The 18692-nt window shown below is 38.8% G+C and overlaps 1 protein-coding gene across 1 annotated transcript in view; it reads left to right on the top strand.

Moving 5' to 3' along the window:
- LOC129650954 (phospholipid-transporting ATPase FetA-like) overlaps positions 1-18692 on the top strand; it is a 110887-nt gene that overhangs the window by 39538 nt on the left and 52657 nt on the right. The window contains exons 2-7 of the mRNA XM_055579718.1: positions 6362-6420; positions 12139-12252; positions 13084-13182; positions 14766-14827; positions 17779-17851; positions 18189-18259. Coding sequence (XP_055435693.1) covers positions 6362-6420; positions 12139-12252; positions 13084-13182; positions 14766-14827; positions 17779-17851; positions 18189-18259 — 478 coding nt within the window. The remainder of the gene's footprint in view (positions 1-6361; positions 6421-12138; positions 12253-13083; positions 13183-14765; positions 14828-17778; positions 17852-18188; positions 18260-18692) is intronic.

An 18692-nucleotide genomic window follows, 5' to 3' on the forward strand; every position in this document is an offset into this window, starting at 1 on the left:
CATGGCTACTTCAACTAGACCATCTCCTAGACTCTCCTTGTCTAAGCTAATTTGCAATCTTCTATAGTTCTAACTTCTCATCTGTAATTCACATTTTCTCACTCTTGTTTCAGCCAAACACAAATAAACTTTGAATTAACATGTGATGGGGAAAACACTTGGTCATCCCAGTCTTTTCTCAACAGTATTCACAAGCCCTAGGGAATCTTGAATTAATCATTTATTATCTCATCTAAAACTTTTTTTTTTCTGTCTTTAGTATCTCAAACACTCTCTTTCCTTAAGTTTGTCTTCTTTTTCTCTCAGACTTTTAGTTTCTTCTCCTAGATGATTGTGCAAACTGATGTTTTAACCACTTTTCTCCTTGTTCCAGCTTTTCCTTTTTTCAGAGGCATCTTAAGAAATTCAACTTTCTAGGCCTCAATTTTTTCTTTCCTTCATGGTGAAAATCCTACTTTTCTTTTTCATAGCAGGTCTGGGATCAAAGAGCCAGAACTAGGTGTTGGTTAATCCCATTACCCACTTTGAAGTCTCAGTCTGTCTCCACCAACTCAGGCTCTGAACTTTGGGATCTGCCTGCTTTATTTTACTCCTAAACTCAAAGAGGGAGGTATGTATTCAGTTGTTGTGCAGAGCCTCAACTCCATGTATCCCTTGGGGCTGCTACGCTTAGATGGAATAGCTTGCTACACCTAGATAAGTTGCTGGGAAAACCTGTTAGACCTTAATTAAGTTAAAAACATAGTTAGTATGGGGGCAGGGGAACACATGTATACCTGTGGCCAATTCATGTTGATGTATGGCAAAAACCATCACAATACCGTAAAAGTAGTTATCCTCCAATTTAAATTAATTATAAAAACATAGTTTTATCTAGAATTAAATTTAATAAGAAATGTGAAGTTCAATAAGAAAATATTAGAAACTTATCAAGCAGCATAAAATAATATTTTTGAAAAAATTTAGAGGCTGTGCTGGTGTGTCGGGTTTGGTTGGAAAGGCAAACACCAGGGGAGAGACTGATTTTATTAACCAATGCCTGAGCAAATTGAGAATGAACATAGTAGAAAAGCAACCTGCTCATGGACTGGATCACCTTAATACCATAGAAACACCAGTTCTACCCTGGTACTCTGCTTTAATCAGGCAGCCATCTGGGTCCCTGAGAAAGTTCCTATACAAAGAGCATAGGCCATGTAGCACCTCTAAATCCTAAATGCATCTAAGTTATCTGAGCCATACATGTTCCATTGCTTTGCACAACCTAAGTTATAATGGTTAACAGAAGCTCTCATATCATCAGGTTGTAAATAAGCCACTAACTAGTCAAAATAAAGTACAACCAAACTTTCTGTCAGTCCCATCTCAAATTCCCCCACCTTTATTCAGCTAATCCTAGTAATTGGGAGAATGAAACAACAAGAAAGAAACACACTAGTCCAGAAGAACAAATTATAAGCTGCATAGCTGGGTGGTAAACTAGCCCAGCGAAGACTTATAGCCACTTGTTTATGTTGTTCAGATCAGTTCTGTCGCTCAGTTGTGTCTGACTCTTTGCAACCCCATGGACTGCAGCACGCCAGGCTTCCCTGTCCATTACCAATTCCTGGAGCTTACTCAAACTCATGTCTATTGAGTCGGTGATGCCATCCAACCATCTCATCCTCTGTCGTCCCCTTCTCCTCCCTCCTTCAATCTTTCCCAGCATCAGGGTCTTTTCAAATGAGTCAGTTCTTTGCATCAAGTGGCCAAAGTATTGGAGCTTCAGCTTCAGTATTAGTCCTTCGAATGAACATTCAGGACTGATTTTCTTTAGGATGCACTGGTTGGATTTCCTTGCAGTCCAAGGGACTCTTAAGAGTCTTCTCCAACACCACAGTTCAAAAGCATCAATTCTTCGACCTTCAGCTTTCTTTCTAGTCCAACTCTCACATCCATACATGACCACTGGAAAAACCATAGCTTTGACTAGATGGGCCTTTGTGGACAAAGTAATATCTCTGCTTTTTAGTATGCTGCCTAGGTTGGTCATAACTTTTCTTCCAAGGAGCAAGTGTCTTTTGATTTCATGACTGAAGTCACCATCTGCAGTGATTTTGGAGCCCCCCAAAATAAAGTCTGTCACTGTTTCCATTGTTTCCCCATCTATTTGCCATGAAGTGATGGGACCAGATGCCATGATCTTAGTTTTCTGAATGTTGAGCTTTAAGCCAACTTTTTCACTCTCATCTTTCACTTTCATCAGAAGGCTCTTTAATTCTTCTTCACTTTCTGCCATAAGGGTGGTGTCATCTGCATATCTGGGGTTATTGATATTTCTCCCAGCAATCTTGATTCCAGCTTGTGCTTCCTCCAGTCCAGCGTTTCTCATGATGTACTCTGCATATAAGTTAATAAGCAGGGCGACAGTATACAGCCTTGACGTACTCCTTTTCCTATTTGGAACCAGTCTGTTGTTCCATGTCCAGTTCTAACTGTTGCTTCTTGACCTGCACACACATTTCTTAGGAGGTAGGTCAGGTGGTCTGGTATTCCCATCTCTTGAAGAATTTTCCTCAGTTTGTTGTGATCCACATAGTTAAAGGCTTTGGCATAGTCAATAAAGCAGAAATAGATGTTTTTCTGGAACTCTCTTGCTTTTTCCATGATCCAACAGATGTTGGCAATTTGATCTCTGGTTCCTCTACCTTTTCTAAATCCAACTTGAACATCTGGAAGTTCTCAGTTCACGTACTATTAAAGCCTGGCTTGGAGAATTTTGAGCATTACTTTGCTAGCGTGTGAGATGAGTGCAATTGTGCAATAGTTTGAGCATTCTTTGGCATTGCCTTTCTCTGGGATAGGAATGAAAACTGGTCTTTTCCAGTCCTGTGGCCACTGCTGAGTTTTCCAAATTTGCTGACATATTGAGTGCAGCACTTTCACAGCATCATCTTTTAGGATTTGAAATAGCTCAACTGGAATGCCATCACCTCCACCAGCTTTGTTCGTAGTGATGCTTCCTAAGGCCCACTTGACTTCACATTCCAGGATGTCTGGCTCTAGTCCAGTGATCACACCATCATGATTATCTGGGTCATGAAGATCTTTTTTGTATAGTTCTTCTGTGTATTCTTGCCACCTCTTCTTAACATCTTCTGCTTCTGTTAGGTCCATACCATTTCTGTCCTTTATTGTGCCCATGTTTGCATGAAATGTTCCCTTGGTATCTTGAATTTTCTTGAAGAGATCTCTAGTCTTTCCTATTCTATTGTTTTCCTCTATTTGTTTGCATGGATTACTGAGGAAGACTTTCTTATCTCTCCTTGCTATTCTTTAGAACTCTGCATTCAAATGGGTATATCTTTCCTTTTCTCCTTTGCCTTTTGCTTCTTTTCTTTTCACAGCTATTTGTAAGGCCTCCTCAGACAACCATTTTGCCTTTTTACGTTTCTTTTTCTTGGTGATGGTCCTTATCCCTGCCTCCTGTACAGTGTCACGAACCTCCGTCCATAGTTCTTCAGGCACTCTGCCTATCAGATCCAATCCCTTGAATCTATGTATTGTTAGCAAAGTGATTGTACAGATGTGATCACCATGTACAAAGAAGTGGTTTCCTGGGGGCATACCAGTCTCCCTCCAGGGATATAGTATGCTACTGAATGGGGGACTGACTAATAGTGCAAAAATGTCATCTGTCTCCAAATTCATCTATGTAGTTTCAAAATCTATATATGTAAATCCTTGGGTAAAAGGAACTAAGCATCCCAGTTTCACCTTTCCTGCAATTTGTGCAAATTCTGAACTTCAAACATTGCCCAATGTGCAGACTTTGGCCCCTTAGATATTTTTTATAAGAAATTTAGTCTTGTTCTGATTTCATGATCTTTAGTAATTTTTGCTGACAACCAGAGGATAAATAAATAATTACATAAAGAACCAAAAAGTCCCTGTCTTATCCCTGGCTCTCTCCTCAGCTTTCAGAAGCATATTATCTTAGCCCCCTGAGAAATGCAGTGTGATTTTCCAGACCTGACTGTACTTCCCATGGGAGGGAGCTCTGCATTTTCTAATAACCCACTTTCACTCCATCCCCAGGATCTAGTGAATAAAATTTTCTTTGTCTTCACCTCTAATTAAAACTCCAGTCTTATGCAAATTGGCCAAAATGATTCTGAAGTTTACCTAGAAGAGAAAATAGACACAAATAGCCAAGAAGAAACATCTCTGGGGGTCCAGTGGCTAAGACTCTGCGCTCCCCATGCACCAGGCTCAGATTTGATCCCTGGTCAGGGAACTAGATCCCACATGCTGCAATTAAGAGTTCACATGCCACAATTAAAGATCCTGCGTGCTGCAACTAAGACCCGGCACAGCCAAATTAATTACTTTTTAAAAAAAGAATAGCCAAGAAGATGTTAAAATAGAAGACTCTCTATCCTGTATTACAAGTTACATAATTTAAGAGATGAATGGAGGGAGGGATAAATCAGGAGTATGGGATTAACAAATAAAAACTACTATACATAATATAGATAAGCAGCAAGGATTTACTATATAGCACAGGGAACTATATTCAATATCTCATAATAATGTATAATGGAAAATTATCTGAAAAAATCATATATATATATAAACAACTGACACTTTTCTGTACACCTGAAACTAACACAATATTGTAAACCAACTGTACTTCAATTAAAATTTTTTTTCTTAAGATGGATAGACTAGAACTTAATAGAAAACCCATAATTAGGGGCTTCCCAGGTGGCGCTAATGGTAAAGAACCTGTCTGCCAATGCAGGAGGCTTAAGAAAACCCATAATTATATTCAATATGTTAGAATTTTGTACATTATAAAAGTGACATTTAAAATAAGAGACAAAATATTTGCAAGTCACTTATAACTGATTTCTATTCAGAACGTATTAAGAACTCATAGTTCAGTGATAAAAAGATAATTAACCTGGTTTAAGAATGAGCAAAGGATCTGAATAGACATTTCTCCAAAGAAGATATATAAATGTTCAATAAAATACATGAAAAGATACTCAATATCATCATTAGTCAATAGACTAATTAATCAGTCCATGGAATTCTCCAGGCCAGAATACTGCTGTGGGTAGTCATTCCCTTCTCCAGGGGATCTTCCCAACCCAGGGCTTGAATCCAGGTCTCCCGCATTGCAAGCAGATTCTTTACCAGCTGAGCCACCAGGGAAGCCCAAGGATACTGGAGTGAGTAGCCTATCCCTTCTCCAGGGATCTTCCTGACCCATGGGTTGAACCCAGGTCTCCTGCATTGCAGGCAGATTCTTTACCAGCTGAGCTACCAGGGAATCCCTCATTAGTCAATATGGACATGCAAATCAAAATCACAATGAGACGTTACTTCATATCCACTAAGATAGTTAAAATAAAAAAGCACAGTCTTTTACAAGTGTTGGCAAGGATATGAAGAAATTGGAATTCTCATACATTGTCAGTAAGAATGTAAAATCATGCAACTGCTGTGAAGACCTGTTTGGTAGTTTCTCAAAATGTTAAAACCAGAGTTACCATATGACTGAGTAATTCTACTCCTATGTATATACCCAAGAGAAATAAAAACATGTCCATACAAAAACGCGTATGTGAATGTTCCTAACACAGGGCTTAACACCTGCCAAGAACTCAGTAAATGCTTGTTGAACCAATGAAGAATTTAAGAGGCTATAGGAATGTTTTATTCAGGACAGAAAGATCTGTTGATAATTTATATTTTTGAGGTGTTTTATAACGCATTAATGAGCTATCTGTAATAGTTTGTGACATCTGTGTGTTTTGATGTGATGATTTTGTCATGTGTTGTTGTTATCAGGCTGACTCCACTAAATCACAAGTCCCTTGAAGTAAGGACTCTGCCTTACTTATCTTTTTATCTCCTCACAGCATCCAGCACACTGGTTTCTGTGCAATAGATACTGGTAATGATTTATTAATTCAGAGCAAATTTAGGAAAGGCTGGCCTTAGAAAGAACCTCAGATATCTAAAACTATTGCTGTAATTAACTTATGAAGGAGGTTTGGGTTTCTGTGTTTGGCAGTAATGTTGATGCAGGCCAGCCTGTTGTCTGTGGAAACATTGTCTAGGGTTACCAGAAGCATTAATGGTAGAGAGCTCCTCAGAAGTTACTTGTCCTCTTGCCTCCAGAAAGCTTGAACACTTGAGGGTTTCCTTTTTTTACCGTATTGCTTGATTTTTTGAACAAAGAGACAACACCTGTTTGTGGACAGATATTCTTGGTGAGAACGTGTGAGAGGCTAGTGAAGTCACTGGCAACCAGCATCCCAGGTTCATCTCAGAGGGGCATCCTGCTCATCATTTCTCTCATCTTTTTCAGAACACAAGAGATATCTGCAAGCCAACAACAGAGAATTTAACAGTCTGTTTGGATACCCAGTGAGTATATGGTCTTTAGCTATTTCAAGAGGGGGCTGATATTTTCCTCTAATATTCCCCATTGTCTGTGAGGCAGGAAACTCCTTGTAGATGTAAATCCTACAACATAGGTTCTACTTTCTTTCAAGCTCCCGTACAATGAGGGCTGGTGCAGTGAGGGCTCAGAAACCAAATTAATCCAGTGACCTAGGCTCAGGGGAGGATGTGTCTCAAATTTTGGTTTTTATATATTGCTCCTCGAAAAGAAATACTGTAGCTTGAACAAATGAAAGCATAGCTTCATAGTTTTCTTTTTTCACTTAGACATCTCTCTGTGATAGTACATGTGGACCTTCCTAATTTGTTTAATCAGTTCAATTCAATCGCTCAGCCATATCTGACTCTTTGCGACCCTTTGGACTATAGCCTGCCAGCCTCCTCTGTCCATGGGTTCGCCAGGCAAAAATACTAGAATGGGTTGCCATGCCCACTGAATCTACTTTTTTACTAAACTAGGATATTTGAAGTTCTGAATGGGAAAGAAATTATACTTCTGTTAGGAAACTACTAAATAAATATATACCTGAATGAGTTCTGTTAATATATTCAACTGAATTACCTTTTGCAGCTGAGTAATATGAAAACTTTTACTTAATTTTATACTTAGAGCTTCCAAGCTCTCTTTTTTCATATTCAGTGAATCTAGATGTTGCTTAAGTGTATCTAATTCCTAAGAAGGGGAAAAAAGCAAATATATATGCAAATTACATTAAGAATAATCTATTTATCATTTCAAATACACATGTGTCAAAGTAAACATTTTCAACCCATATCTTACAATTTGACTAGAATTTATTAACTTTCATTATTTCTGTTTTCCCAATTTATTTCATTATTAAAAACCTTGCATGATCTACCTTTTAAATACTTTATGAGTTTTTAAAAGGGAGTCAGAACTTTTCACAGTGAATCATCATGTTCTGAGAGTATCAAATATCAGAAGACTTTAAATTAATGACATTACTATTTAAAGTTATAATTTTTATTTGATTTTTTAACCACATTTCTATATTTTTTGACTATTTTCTCTTAAGGCCAAGACCTGTAACAGTTAACATGGTACACTCTTAGGGATAAGACTCTTCAACTGTTTGCCTTTGATTTTTTAATATAACAGGTTTGAACTGCATGGGTCCACTGACATACAGATTTTTTTTCAAGAAATATGTACTGTGGTACTACTCAGTCCAAGGATGGCTAAATCGGTGGATGTGAAACCTCAGATACTGAGAGCCAACTATAAATTATACACAGATTTTAAACTGCACAGGTGTTGCTGTGCTTAATACTCGAATGTTTCAAGGGCCAACTAGAACCATTCAAAAACCCCTGTGCAATATTAGCTATCAGTTCAGTTCAGTTGCTCAGTGGTGTCTGACTCTTTGTGACCCCATGGACTGCAGCAAGCCAGGCTTCCCTGTCCATCACCAATTCCCAGAGCTTGCTCAAATTCATGTCCATCAAGTTGGTGATGTCATCCAACCATCTCATCTTCTGTCATCCCCTTCTCCTCCTGATATTAATTCATTTAATACAACATAGTTTTCCATTGTATCAATATACCTTAATTGATTTAGCCAGTTTCTTACTGATTAACATTTTAAGTGTCTGCATTTATATCCAGGTGCCCCCTCCAAAAAATATTTCTACAATGTTTTGCTGTGATAAATGGTCCTAAATGAACACCATTTTATACGCCATATACTTTGACACATTTGTGTGAATATACTTTAGGAGAGTTTCCTAGAAGTGAATTGGCCAGATCAAAAATGAAGCACATTAAATATTTGATATGTATTGCCAGATTGCCCTCTAAAAAGGTTATATCTATTTATATTTCTATCTACAGCAAAGACTTCTCACTTCTCCATATTCCTGCCAAATTGCTATTGTCAGTCTTTTTTATCTTTACCAGACTCTTTTGTGGAAAATGACATTTCATTATCTATCTTTCCTTAATTTTGAGTGAGAGCAATAATTTTTATGTTAATTAGCCTTTGTACATCTTTTTATGGAAACGACTGTTAATGGTTTTTGCCCATTTTCTATTAGATTGTTCATTTTCACTTATTTATTTATTTATAAATAAGTAACTCATAAAAAGATACATGTTTAAAAGTCAAGCTCCAATACCCCATCCTTGTCCATATCTCTGCTCCCTAGAAAGAATCACTTTTATTAGTTTATCATATATTCAGCAGTGCTTCTTTGTGCAAATAAAGCAAATACACACACACACACGCACACACACACACACACACATATATATATTATCATTTTCCCACTTTCTTAAACTATTCTGAACCTTAACATTATGTCCTGGAGATGTTTTCATAATTATAATTTCATAATAGCATTTTCCTTCTTTTTTCAACTGCTTCCCTGGCAAATAGCATAATTTATGTAACCACTTTCTTACAAATTGACATTTGGATTGTTTCTAATCTTTTACAATTATAAGAAATTTTTACATATATGTTACTTTATGCATATGTAGATATATTAATATATAGTGCTGTAAGTATATAATATATGTGTATATATATACAATATATATGTGTGTGCATATATATATATATACTATATATATAGTGTATGTCTATGTTCATGTATATATATATATACACACACATACAGTAGTCTCTATAGGATACTAGTTTATGATTTCTGAGTTAGAGAGGCTCTGGATAATAACAATATTTAGGATATGGCTGTGGGAACAGGTTTCCCCTTCTCTACCTTTTCCACTCTCTAAGCTTTTTCTAAGTAACTCTAAGGTGCAGGTTTTGCATCACTCTGAGTTTGAACAAGCTCTACTCCTTACTAACGTTGTATCCTTAGGCACATTATTTATTTTAACTTCTTTGATCTTCAGTTCCCTCATCTATAAAAAGAACATAATAATGTTCACTGTACATGGTGGTTGTTAGAGTTAAATATGGTTGTGAAAATGTTAGTTCTCTTTCACCAAAAAACTGTTACCCCTTAAAAGAAGGGTACAAATTTCATTCATCTTTGTAACTACTGTTCACATCACAATATCTGGCCCATAAATGAAATTCAATAAATGTATGCAAATAATTGATGAACAAGTAAACAGATTTGATTGATTCTTATGTACTTAACAACCATTGTATTTCCCTGGCCCCACCCGTTTCTCATTTTTCCCCTATTTCTCTAATTTCTTCCATTCCTACTCCTTTTAGGCTTCCCTGGTGGCTCAGTGGTAGAAAATCCATTTGTGATGCAGGAGACTGCCTGCAATGTAGGAGACATGGGTTTGATCCCTGGGTCAGAAAGATTCCCTGCAAAACGAAATGGCAACCCACTCTAGTATTCTTGCCTGGGAAATTCCAGAGACATCGCAAGAGTCAGACATGACTGAGTGACTAAACCACCACCACCACTGCTCCTTTTCCTCTTTTCAGCCCCCTAACTACTGATTCTCATTATATCCTTGGCCTTCTGTTTTCTATTTTCCACTTTAGCAGTCAGTCGGGAGCGTGCTTAGTCACTCAGTCATGTCCGACTCTTTGTGACCCCATGGACTGTAGCCCTCCAGGCTCCTTTTTCCATGGGGATTCTCCAGGCAAGAATACTGGAGTGAGTTGCCATACCCTCCTCCAGGGGATCTTCTCAACCTAGGGGTCAAACTCTGGTCTCCAGCATTGCATGCGGATTCTTTACTGTCTGAACCACCAGGGAATATCCCTGCCCAAATAAATAAATACCCCAAATCCAAATCTACCATCGCTATCATGTCAAATGAATTAAACACAAGAATTCTATAGTTAAGCAAATGTTCTACATCCTTAAGATCTTGCTTCTGGTTTGACATTTAAGAGTAGGACAAAACACTAGTTGCCGAGTTAGTAAAGAACTACTGATTTGTCTATCTTGGGACAGAATCAGCATAGCTTTTGTCTTTGTTTTCTAAAAAAAATGCTACCCAAATGAGTAGAAACCAAAATACATTAACCGTAAAGTCAAATGGAAAATTTACTAAAGCCAGCTACTTTAGTAAGGTAAAAGATCAAAAGATCTTTGGGTCCAAGTATCGTCATCTTGATTTAGACACTAAGAAATTCAGAGTATCTTAAAATCAAAGAAAACCATTTCTATGTTAGAATAACCTACCCTCAGGGTTGGGAGGGGCCTTAGAGGTCATTTAGTTAGAACTCCATTCAAGACATAGCTGTGAACTTTCCAGGACAGATTTTGTTTAACTCTTTTTCAGTCCCTACTACTAGAGTAGCCCAGCATAGAGCTGTGAACAGAACAAACCTTGAGAAATGTATAGTGTTTGACTGATCATTAATTGAAAAGTCATGGAGAAACACCAAGGAAATCTTAAGTTTAACTTGGATCTCTAAACTCCTAAGTGCTAAGCTATTTGACCAGCTTCTCTTCCCTAGGGAAATAGACCTTAAGCAAGACTTGACTGGGTTGCCTGTCTAGTCTTCCAAGGCCAGTTTTAGCCTTAAGACAAAAAAATGCTGGTTCTCCAAGAGTATTCAGATGTCTTCACAAGTTAGGACCCAGAAAGAGATTCTTCATGCTTAAGCAGTGTCTGTTTTCCAGGACTGCAGGTAAGGTTTGTTCTTTTGTTTGACCCTATAGGTGGAGAAGGTGGGAGAGAAGCCCTGTCCTTGAATTATTTGGTCTCATTCTCCTACTTTTCTTAAGCTCTTAGATTCAAACCCTTACATCTTAGGTCAAACAACTGAAGATCCAAAAGTAGAAAGTAAGATGGTCTTGTCAACATCTTGAGATTAGCATTGAAGAGGTAGCAAGTTCCCACTGTTCAGACCTCCCCCAGGACAATTAAGGGGCAAGTGATTCTCCAGTGCTAAAAGCAACCATTGTAGGAACCTTCAGTGGGCTAAGGTTGAAAGACAGTCATTTGCTTTTGGCATCTGACACCTTTCAGCACTGAAAGCAACATGTAAAGACACAGCAAAATGGGTTTGCCAGACTTAAGAAAAGCTTCAGTAGAGAGCTCTGAGTAGAGTGAACACAAATGGCAAACTTGCCTACTGTTTGGTACTAAGAAGGAACTTGAGACAGAAGATAAGATGAAACAGAAAGAGTTCTGATTCTAAGGAATGAAAGCATTTGGATGGCTGCACAAGTAACTGGGGCTCAGGGAACAGTACAATCTCAACTCCACAAGTAACTAGATGGTCTTTGGCAAATAAATTAACCTCAGGGCCTCAGTTGCCGCATCCTGAAAAGGTGGTATTACTCCCTTCTTACAGTTGTTTTGAGAATTAAGTAAGTTGCTTTTTCTAAAATACTTAGAATAGTACTAAAGTACTTAGAATAGTACTTTACACATAGTAAATATTTAATAAGTTTTGATTGTTGTTGGTTTTATTATCATCATTATTATCAATAGCATCAATAAACAAAGAATTCAACCCAGGGCATAAATACATCCTGCCCCTCCTAAGAATGTCCCATATTGATCAACCTTGCCATCTTTGGCATACATACATAGGCCTCTCTAGGCCTCAAAGAAAAGAGTCTGGAGACAAACACTTCTTCCTTCCTTCCCTCACTATGTTGGGAAGCTATTAGCTTTTTCCTATTTTATGAAGTGGTCTTGGTCCTTTTTGTTAAGACTTGGAGGTGCAGTCTTTTGTTACTCTAATTGTGCTTGTGTTCTTTTACTAACAGGATAATAGCGTCAAAACCTCAAAATATAATGCCTTAAACTTCTTGCCTATGAACCTGTTTGAACAGTTCCAGAGACTTGCAAATGCATATTTCCTCTTTTTGCTTTTTCTACAGGTATTACCTTTTAGGGTCTTTTCCACAGAATATTTTATCAACTTTCCTGGGGTCAGGTTATGTAATCAGTCCTTCTCCTCCTTAAACTGAGAGATGTCTTCTCTCTTTAGACAACTGGCGAATGGATGGCTGGAGTCTCGGGCCAGTCTCCTGGAATAGTTGTGGTCAGGATTAGCCAGGGTGAAACAACCCTCTATAAGAGGAAGGAGACAAGGTCGCCGAGTCCCAAGTAAGGGGTGCTCCCTCACCATGACTGCATGACCACAGTTCAGCTTAACCGTGAAAGGCCACAGACTTGATTCTACACCCCCGCCTCAGCTGCAGCCCCATTCCTCCTTCTTGTCCCAGCCTCCCCGACAGAAAGTTAACACATGGGAGCACCAAGGGAGGAGAATGGTTTAGAACATCAGCACAGGGCACGGAAGCCTAGCAGGGAAGGCACAAGTTGGGAGAGAGAGACAGGTCATCTCATTTCCCCTTGTGCTGAAGTGGTGTAGGCAGTTATATGGTTCTCCCATGCCCACGCTTAATGTCCTACCCCCCCAGCACCTTCATTATCAGAAGAGAGGAATGGCTCTTTGCCATCAAGACAAAGATATTAGAGTTCAGGACATTACCTGGCAATTTATCATCTCCTCTTCTTTCATCTTTAGGAGGTGTTTGCTTATACTGGGGTGGCTATTTGGAGGTTATAACGGTGGAAAGCAACTAGGATTGTTGAACTTACTATGGCTCTAGAGAGGTGGAAATGGTGGTGCAGTGGGGGTTGGGAGGAAATACATTGTCCTTTAAGCTTTCTGACCCATGTTTCTCTCCCCTTCCCTCTCCCAGTTGATTCCTCAGATCTCCTCCTTGGCATGGTACACGACTGTGGTACCGCTGATGGTGGTGCTGTCCATAACAGCAGTGAAAGATGCCATCGATGATGTGGTGAAGTGGCTTCCAGGGCCTCTCTTCCCTCACTGTCCCTAGTCAGGCTGGGGAGGGAGGGAGCATGAAGGACTCCCCAGAACTGCCTAATACTAGAAGGAAGAAGGAAAGAGGTGTTTCCTTTCCCTATGTCCTTATCTGTGCCAGAGGACTATGAGATTCCCTTAAGCCCAAGATTGGTGAACCATCCATGGCCAGAAAGGGGTCACTCACGCAAGGCCTTTCTCTGTCATCTTACTGCCGCCGTTTCCAGGTTTCCTTCCATCTCCTTCATAACCCACCTCTGCCTTTACTTAGCTCTCTCTGGGTTTGCTCTCACCTTTCTTTCTCCATTCACCCTTCTCCCATTTCTATATTCCTCTTCCCTTCTTCCTGTCCCCCTTGCTTTCTCCAGTCTTATCTTCCCTTTCTACATTCCTGTTCTCCTCTCTGACTCTCCGTATTTCCCTCTCCAGCTTTTGGTTCTATCAGGTGCACACAGCTAGGAACCCTCTGAGTTTAGAGAGCATCATGACTCAACAGAGGCTGGCTCCTTCCCTGGCCTTGGCGGGAGAAGCTGGCTCTCAGCGAGTGCAGCGTGGCTTTCTGCATGCTCTTTTACAGCAGGGCTAGGTGGGAGGGCAAACGTGGGGAACCAGTGCTGTGCCTACCAGTGGGATTTGGGAAGCCCATCGTGTTGACCTGTTTGGAGCTTCCCTAAGAGAGTCCTTCTGATTTTTATTTCAAAGTTTAAGAGCAGAGTGTTTCTCCAGCTCTTTAACTCTGTGGCTCTTTAAACCCAGAATTAACATATATAGTGGTTTAAATTTCAGGCACAACTCAGATGTGCAAAAATATAACTTAATTTTCCATAACTAAACTCAGTGTAACCCATAACCACCACCTCACCATCTCAGCCCTTTTTTAATGAGAGCCAAAAGCTAAACTTACCAATTCAGGATAACCCACGCAGTTCCTTCTGGTTTAGAACTTGGTCTCTTTAGGGGAAATATTCTGACCAATTCAGGATTCTTTCTACCCTCTTCCCAGGGAGTAATCTCAACTGAAAGGAAAGGGACTCATGTGAATCTTAGCATCAGGACTTATTTGTTACTCTCTTATTTGGTCTTTGAATAGACCTCTATTCCCCTTTCCTCATTGTATCCATGGCAGAAGCTTCTTATGCTGACTGTGGTTGAGGGTAGGGGTATTGATATGCTTGTGAATACATAACTTCCCTCTGCCTACCAAGGTGTAGCCCCATCATTTTGCATTCTCTCTTCTGTGGCTTTCAACATAAGTTATTTGTTCTCATTACCCCAAGTTTTGGCTCTTGATATTAAAACAAAGAGTTTGTCTCTTTCTTCTTGCTTGATTCTTTTTCTGACCTCCTTTCCCAGCTTCTCAGAGATAATCAGCTTCTTGGTCTGGTTTTAATGGTGGAAGAACTTGGAATTGGCCAGGGGCTGGGGGGTAAGGTGGTGAAGAAACGGGGGTAAGGGAGAATTACAAAGAAGAGGAACTACATTGAACAATACTTCAAAATATTAATCTTCTAAATACAGTTTGCTCTATTTCCTGAACATTTTCTTGTATGATTTTAGAAAAGGCACCAAAATGATAATCAAGTCAACAATCGTTCTGTTCTGGTGCTGATGAATGGCAGGTAAGTGCTTCTTGGGAAGCCAGTTTAGGTTGAATCAGCTCTGGGAGAGCACTGACCTTGCTAAAACTTGATGTGTTTGGAAAGGTGATTTAAGACAGTGAAAAGAGCCTCAGGCTGGACATAGGAAGAGTTTGTTTCTAGTATGCCCTGAACTTGCTTCTCTGGGCCTCATATTTCTTATCTATAAAATTAAAATAATATTCTTTACCTTAAAGGATGCTTAAAAAAATGAAAACAAAATAATATATATTAAAGAAATTAACAAATTATGACATGATATTAGTATGCAAGTGGTTATTACCAGTATGGTGGTCAGCATGGAGATGTCTGTCTTGAGTGCATCAGTGGATTCTACACGACTTATTGACCATTCTATTGTAGCCTTTGGTTAGGACATCTTTTTGTTAACAATCTAAAGAAAATATTGGTGTTGACCTCATTGCTGTAGTGTTTGGTCTTATCTATCTAAAGTATGGGTAAATGCTTATTTTTTTGTGGGGTCCTACAAAATTGGAGCAGTTTATCTTTGGCAGGGATAGAGGGAGACCGGCATAATTTTATACAAAGCAAAATATGAAGATTATCGTAAGAGGTACAAAAATTATCATAGGAATTAATAAAAAAAATAGGCCATCATAGCTGGCTAAAGAAATCAAGGAAGACTTTCTAGAAGAGATGATGTTTGTGCTTAAAAGATGGGGAAGAATTCAACAGAGATTATATGAAAGGAGAAGTGACCAGTGTTTGCAGAAGCATGATCACAAACAAATACAGATCTGAGGGAATTCAAGATTGAGGTCCAATCCTTTCTCATGGTGACCTTACACAACACCCAGTAGCTACAGTTTTATATATATATTTATATTAAAAAAATTTTTTTTAATTGAAGTACAGTTGATGTTCAACATTATATGTTATAGGTATACAATATAGTGAGTCACAGTTTTTAAAGGTTATACTTCCTTTATAGTTATTATAAAATGTTGTCTGTATTACTTGTGTTGTACAATATATCCTTGTAGCTTATTTTATATGTAATGGTTTGTACCTCTTCATCCCCTCCCCATATATTGCCCCTCCCCCTTCTCTGACTCCGTTGGTAACCACTAGTTTGTTCTCTGTATGTGTGAGTCTGTTTCTTTTTGTTATATTCACTAGTTTGCTGTATTTTTTAGATTCCACATATAAGTGATATCATACAGTATTTGTCTTTATATGTCTGACTAATTTCACTTAGCATAATATCCTCCAAGTCCATCCCTGTTGTTGCAAAGGCAATGGTACCCCACTCCAGTACTCTTGCTTGGAAAATCCCATGGACGGAGGAGCCTGTTAGGCTGCAATCCATGGAGTCACTAAGAGTCGGACACGACTAAGTGACTTCACTTTCACTCTTCACTTTCATGCATTGGAGAAGGAAATGGCAGCCCACTCCAGTGTTCTTGCCTGGAGAATCCCAGGGACAGGGGAGCCTGGCGGGCTGCCGTCTATGGGGTCACACAGAGTTGGACACGACTAAAGTAACTTAGCATTAGCATAGGATTTCAAGAGACCCTGGTTCAATTCCTGGGTCGGGAAGATCCCCTGGAGAAGTGATAGGCTACCCACTCCAGTATTCTTGCGCTTCCCTGGTAGCTCAGTCGGTAAAGATTCCGCTTGCAATGTGGGAGACCTGAGTTCAATCCCTGGGTTTGAAAGATCCCCCTGGAGGAGGGTATGGCAACCCACTCCAGTATTCTTGCCTGGAGAATCCCCATGGACAGAGGAGCCTGGCAGGCTGCAGTCCATGGGGTCAACAAAGAGTTGGACTCCTCCTGAGTGACTAAGTACACACATATCAAGAACTATAGTTTTAATCATAGAATTCTATTATGGGAAGTTCTTGGGCATCTGATTCTGTTATTTATTGTGTTTGCTGATCCTTACTCATGATGGATTATTTCCTCAAGTATTTTGATCTGTTGAAGCCTCTCATCACTAAAAAAGTTAGTTGTGATTAAAAACAAAATTTAAAAAAAGAAAGCTATAGAAATAAAGAGAAAAGATAAAACTGAGTGTATAAGAAATTTGTAAAGCTAGGAATTACTGAATGAATTTAGTCAAATGAACTTCCCAAGGAGCTTGAGCACTTGGGTTTTATAAAACTATTACAGAAAAATTTGTCATAGAGTGGTTTTAGAGTAGGAATTCACAAGCAGGGCCCTAATGGTTAAACTTTGTAAGCCAATGAATGTCTGATTTATTTAACACTTGAGATGAATTGTCTATGTTCCAGAAAGTGGTGTCCTTTTTGTAGAGCACATATGTTTGAACAGAGTTATTAACACCTTTGAAAAATTTTGTTTTTTGAGTTGTGATTTCTGTCATTGTAGTCAGTAATTCTGGCTACAAGCACATCTTTAGTTAAAAGCCACATTTTTTTTAGCTATCAAGAGGAATGAGCCACACCTCTGTAAGTGTTCTCTCAGATATATTATTAAATGAAAAACGCAAAGTACAGAAAATTATGTATCTAGTATGTCATTTTGAAATGTATATCTATTATGTGATTATATGGATTGACATTTTCTCAAAAGAAATGCAAAAAATTGTTCTAAGTGACAAAAATATAATCTGGGGAGAGAGGAGACTTTACTTTTTATTTTTCTATATTTTTAATTATTTGAACTGTATTTTTACCATATGCATATATTGCTTTTACTTAAAGAAAAATTATGTGCCTGTATATCTACATATACCATTATAGAGTTTTAGAAAACTCTTATAGCCTGATCAAGAGAAATGGGCCCCATTCTTGATTCTGCTTGGGCAAGGAGTATCCCAAAGCAGTTTGGTCCTCCTCTGAGCTTTGAGTTCATCTCAGCTTTTTTTACCCCCTTGATTGTCAAAACAGGACTGTAGGAAAATTCTCAGAGCTGGCTTGCAGGCATTCAAGGTTCACTTTCTTGCAGGATAGTGACAGAAAAATGGATGAATGTCCAAGTGGGAGATATAATTAAACTAGAAAACAATCAGATTGTTACGGTGAGTACCTCTTTGGGCTGTGGCTTTTTCTCTTTGGGCTTGAGTAGAAACCTTTTTAGCACTTCTGTGACCACTCCTTTTGGTGATATTCACCTGCTTCACTGTGCATCTAGAGATCACCAGCTCCTGTGGTAAGAAGTTTGTTCTTGTCCACTTCTCACCACAATCCCAGGTAAAGTATGACTGGCTTTAAGAAAGGAGGTGTGTGGTACCAGTGATGGGTCTCGAGACAAAGAAAGTAAACCAAATGTCTATAAAATTCTTAGGATGAATAGCTGTTCCTGAGTTTGTAATTTTAAAAGTCTGCTTTCCTTATCTTTGCCTTTCCTGATCGCAGGCTGATATACTATTACTCTCGAGCAGTGAGCCCTACAGTCTGACATATATAGAAAGTGCAGAACTGGATGGGTGAGTGTTCCTTCCTCATAGTCCAATAAGACGGTTGAGCCAGCTTAGAGTGATTTCTCATTGAGGGACAGCATGATGCAGAGAATGAAGTGCTAAAAGCTAGAAATATCCAGATAAGATAGGAGGCCTCAAGTCTAAGGCTGAGCTCTTGACAGATAATTGAGCATCCAGCTGGGTGCAGAATCTGGGCAATTATTCTCCATCTTCAAATTGGAAACATTCAGTCTGACTATATTCAATAATGCTGAGTGATAGGAAAGAGGTTAACCGGACTATGAAATTTCAGAATATAGTTCCAAAGTTTCTTGGGGTGGGGGAATGAATACTGAGATAATTATGTACTGATAAACCATGTTCTGGAAAGGATTTAAGGTAGAAGTTCATTAATGTGCAAAAGCTAAGATCTTTGGAAGATAGAGGCCATCTTCAGAGA

Source organism: Bubalus kerabau, chromosome 4 (assembly GCF_029407905.1).
Source record: "Bubalus kerabau isolate K-KA32 ecotype Philippines breed swamp buffalo chromosome 4, PCC_UOA_SB_1v2, whole genome shotgun sequence".
Lineage (NCBI taxonomy): Eukaryota > Metazoa > Chordata > Mammalia > Artiodactyla > Bovidae > Bubalus > Bubalus kerabau.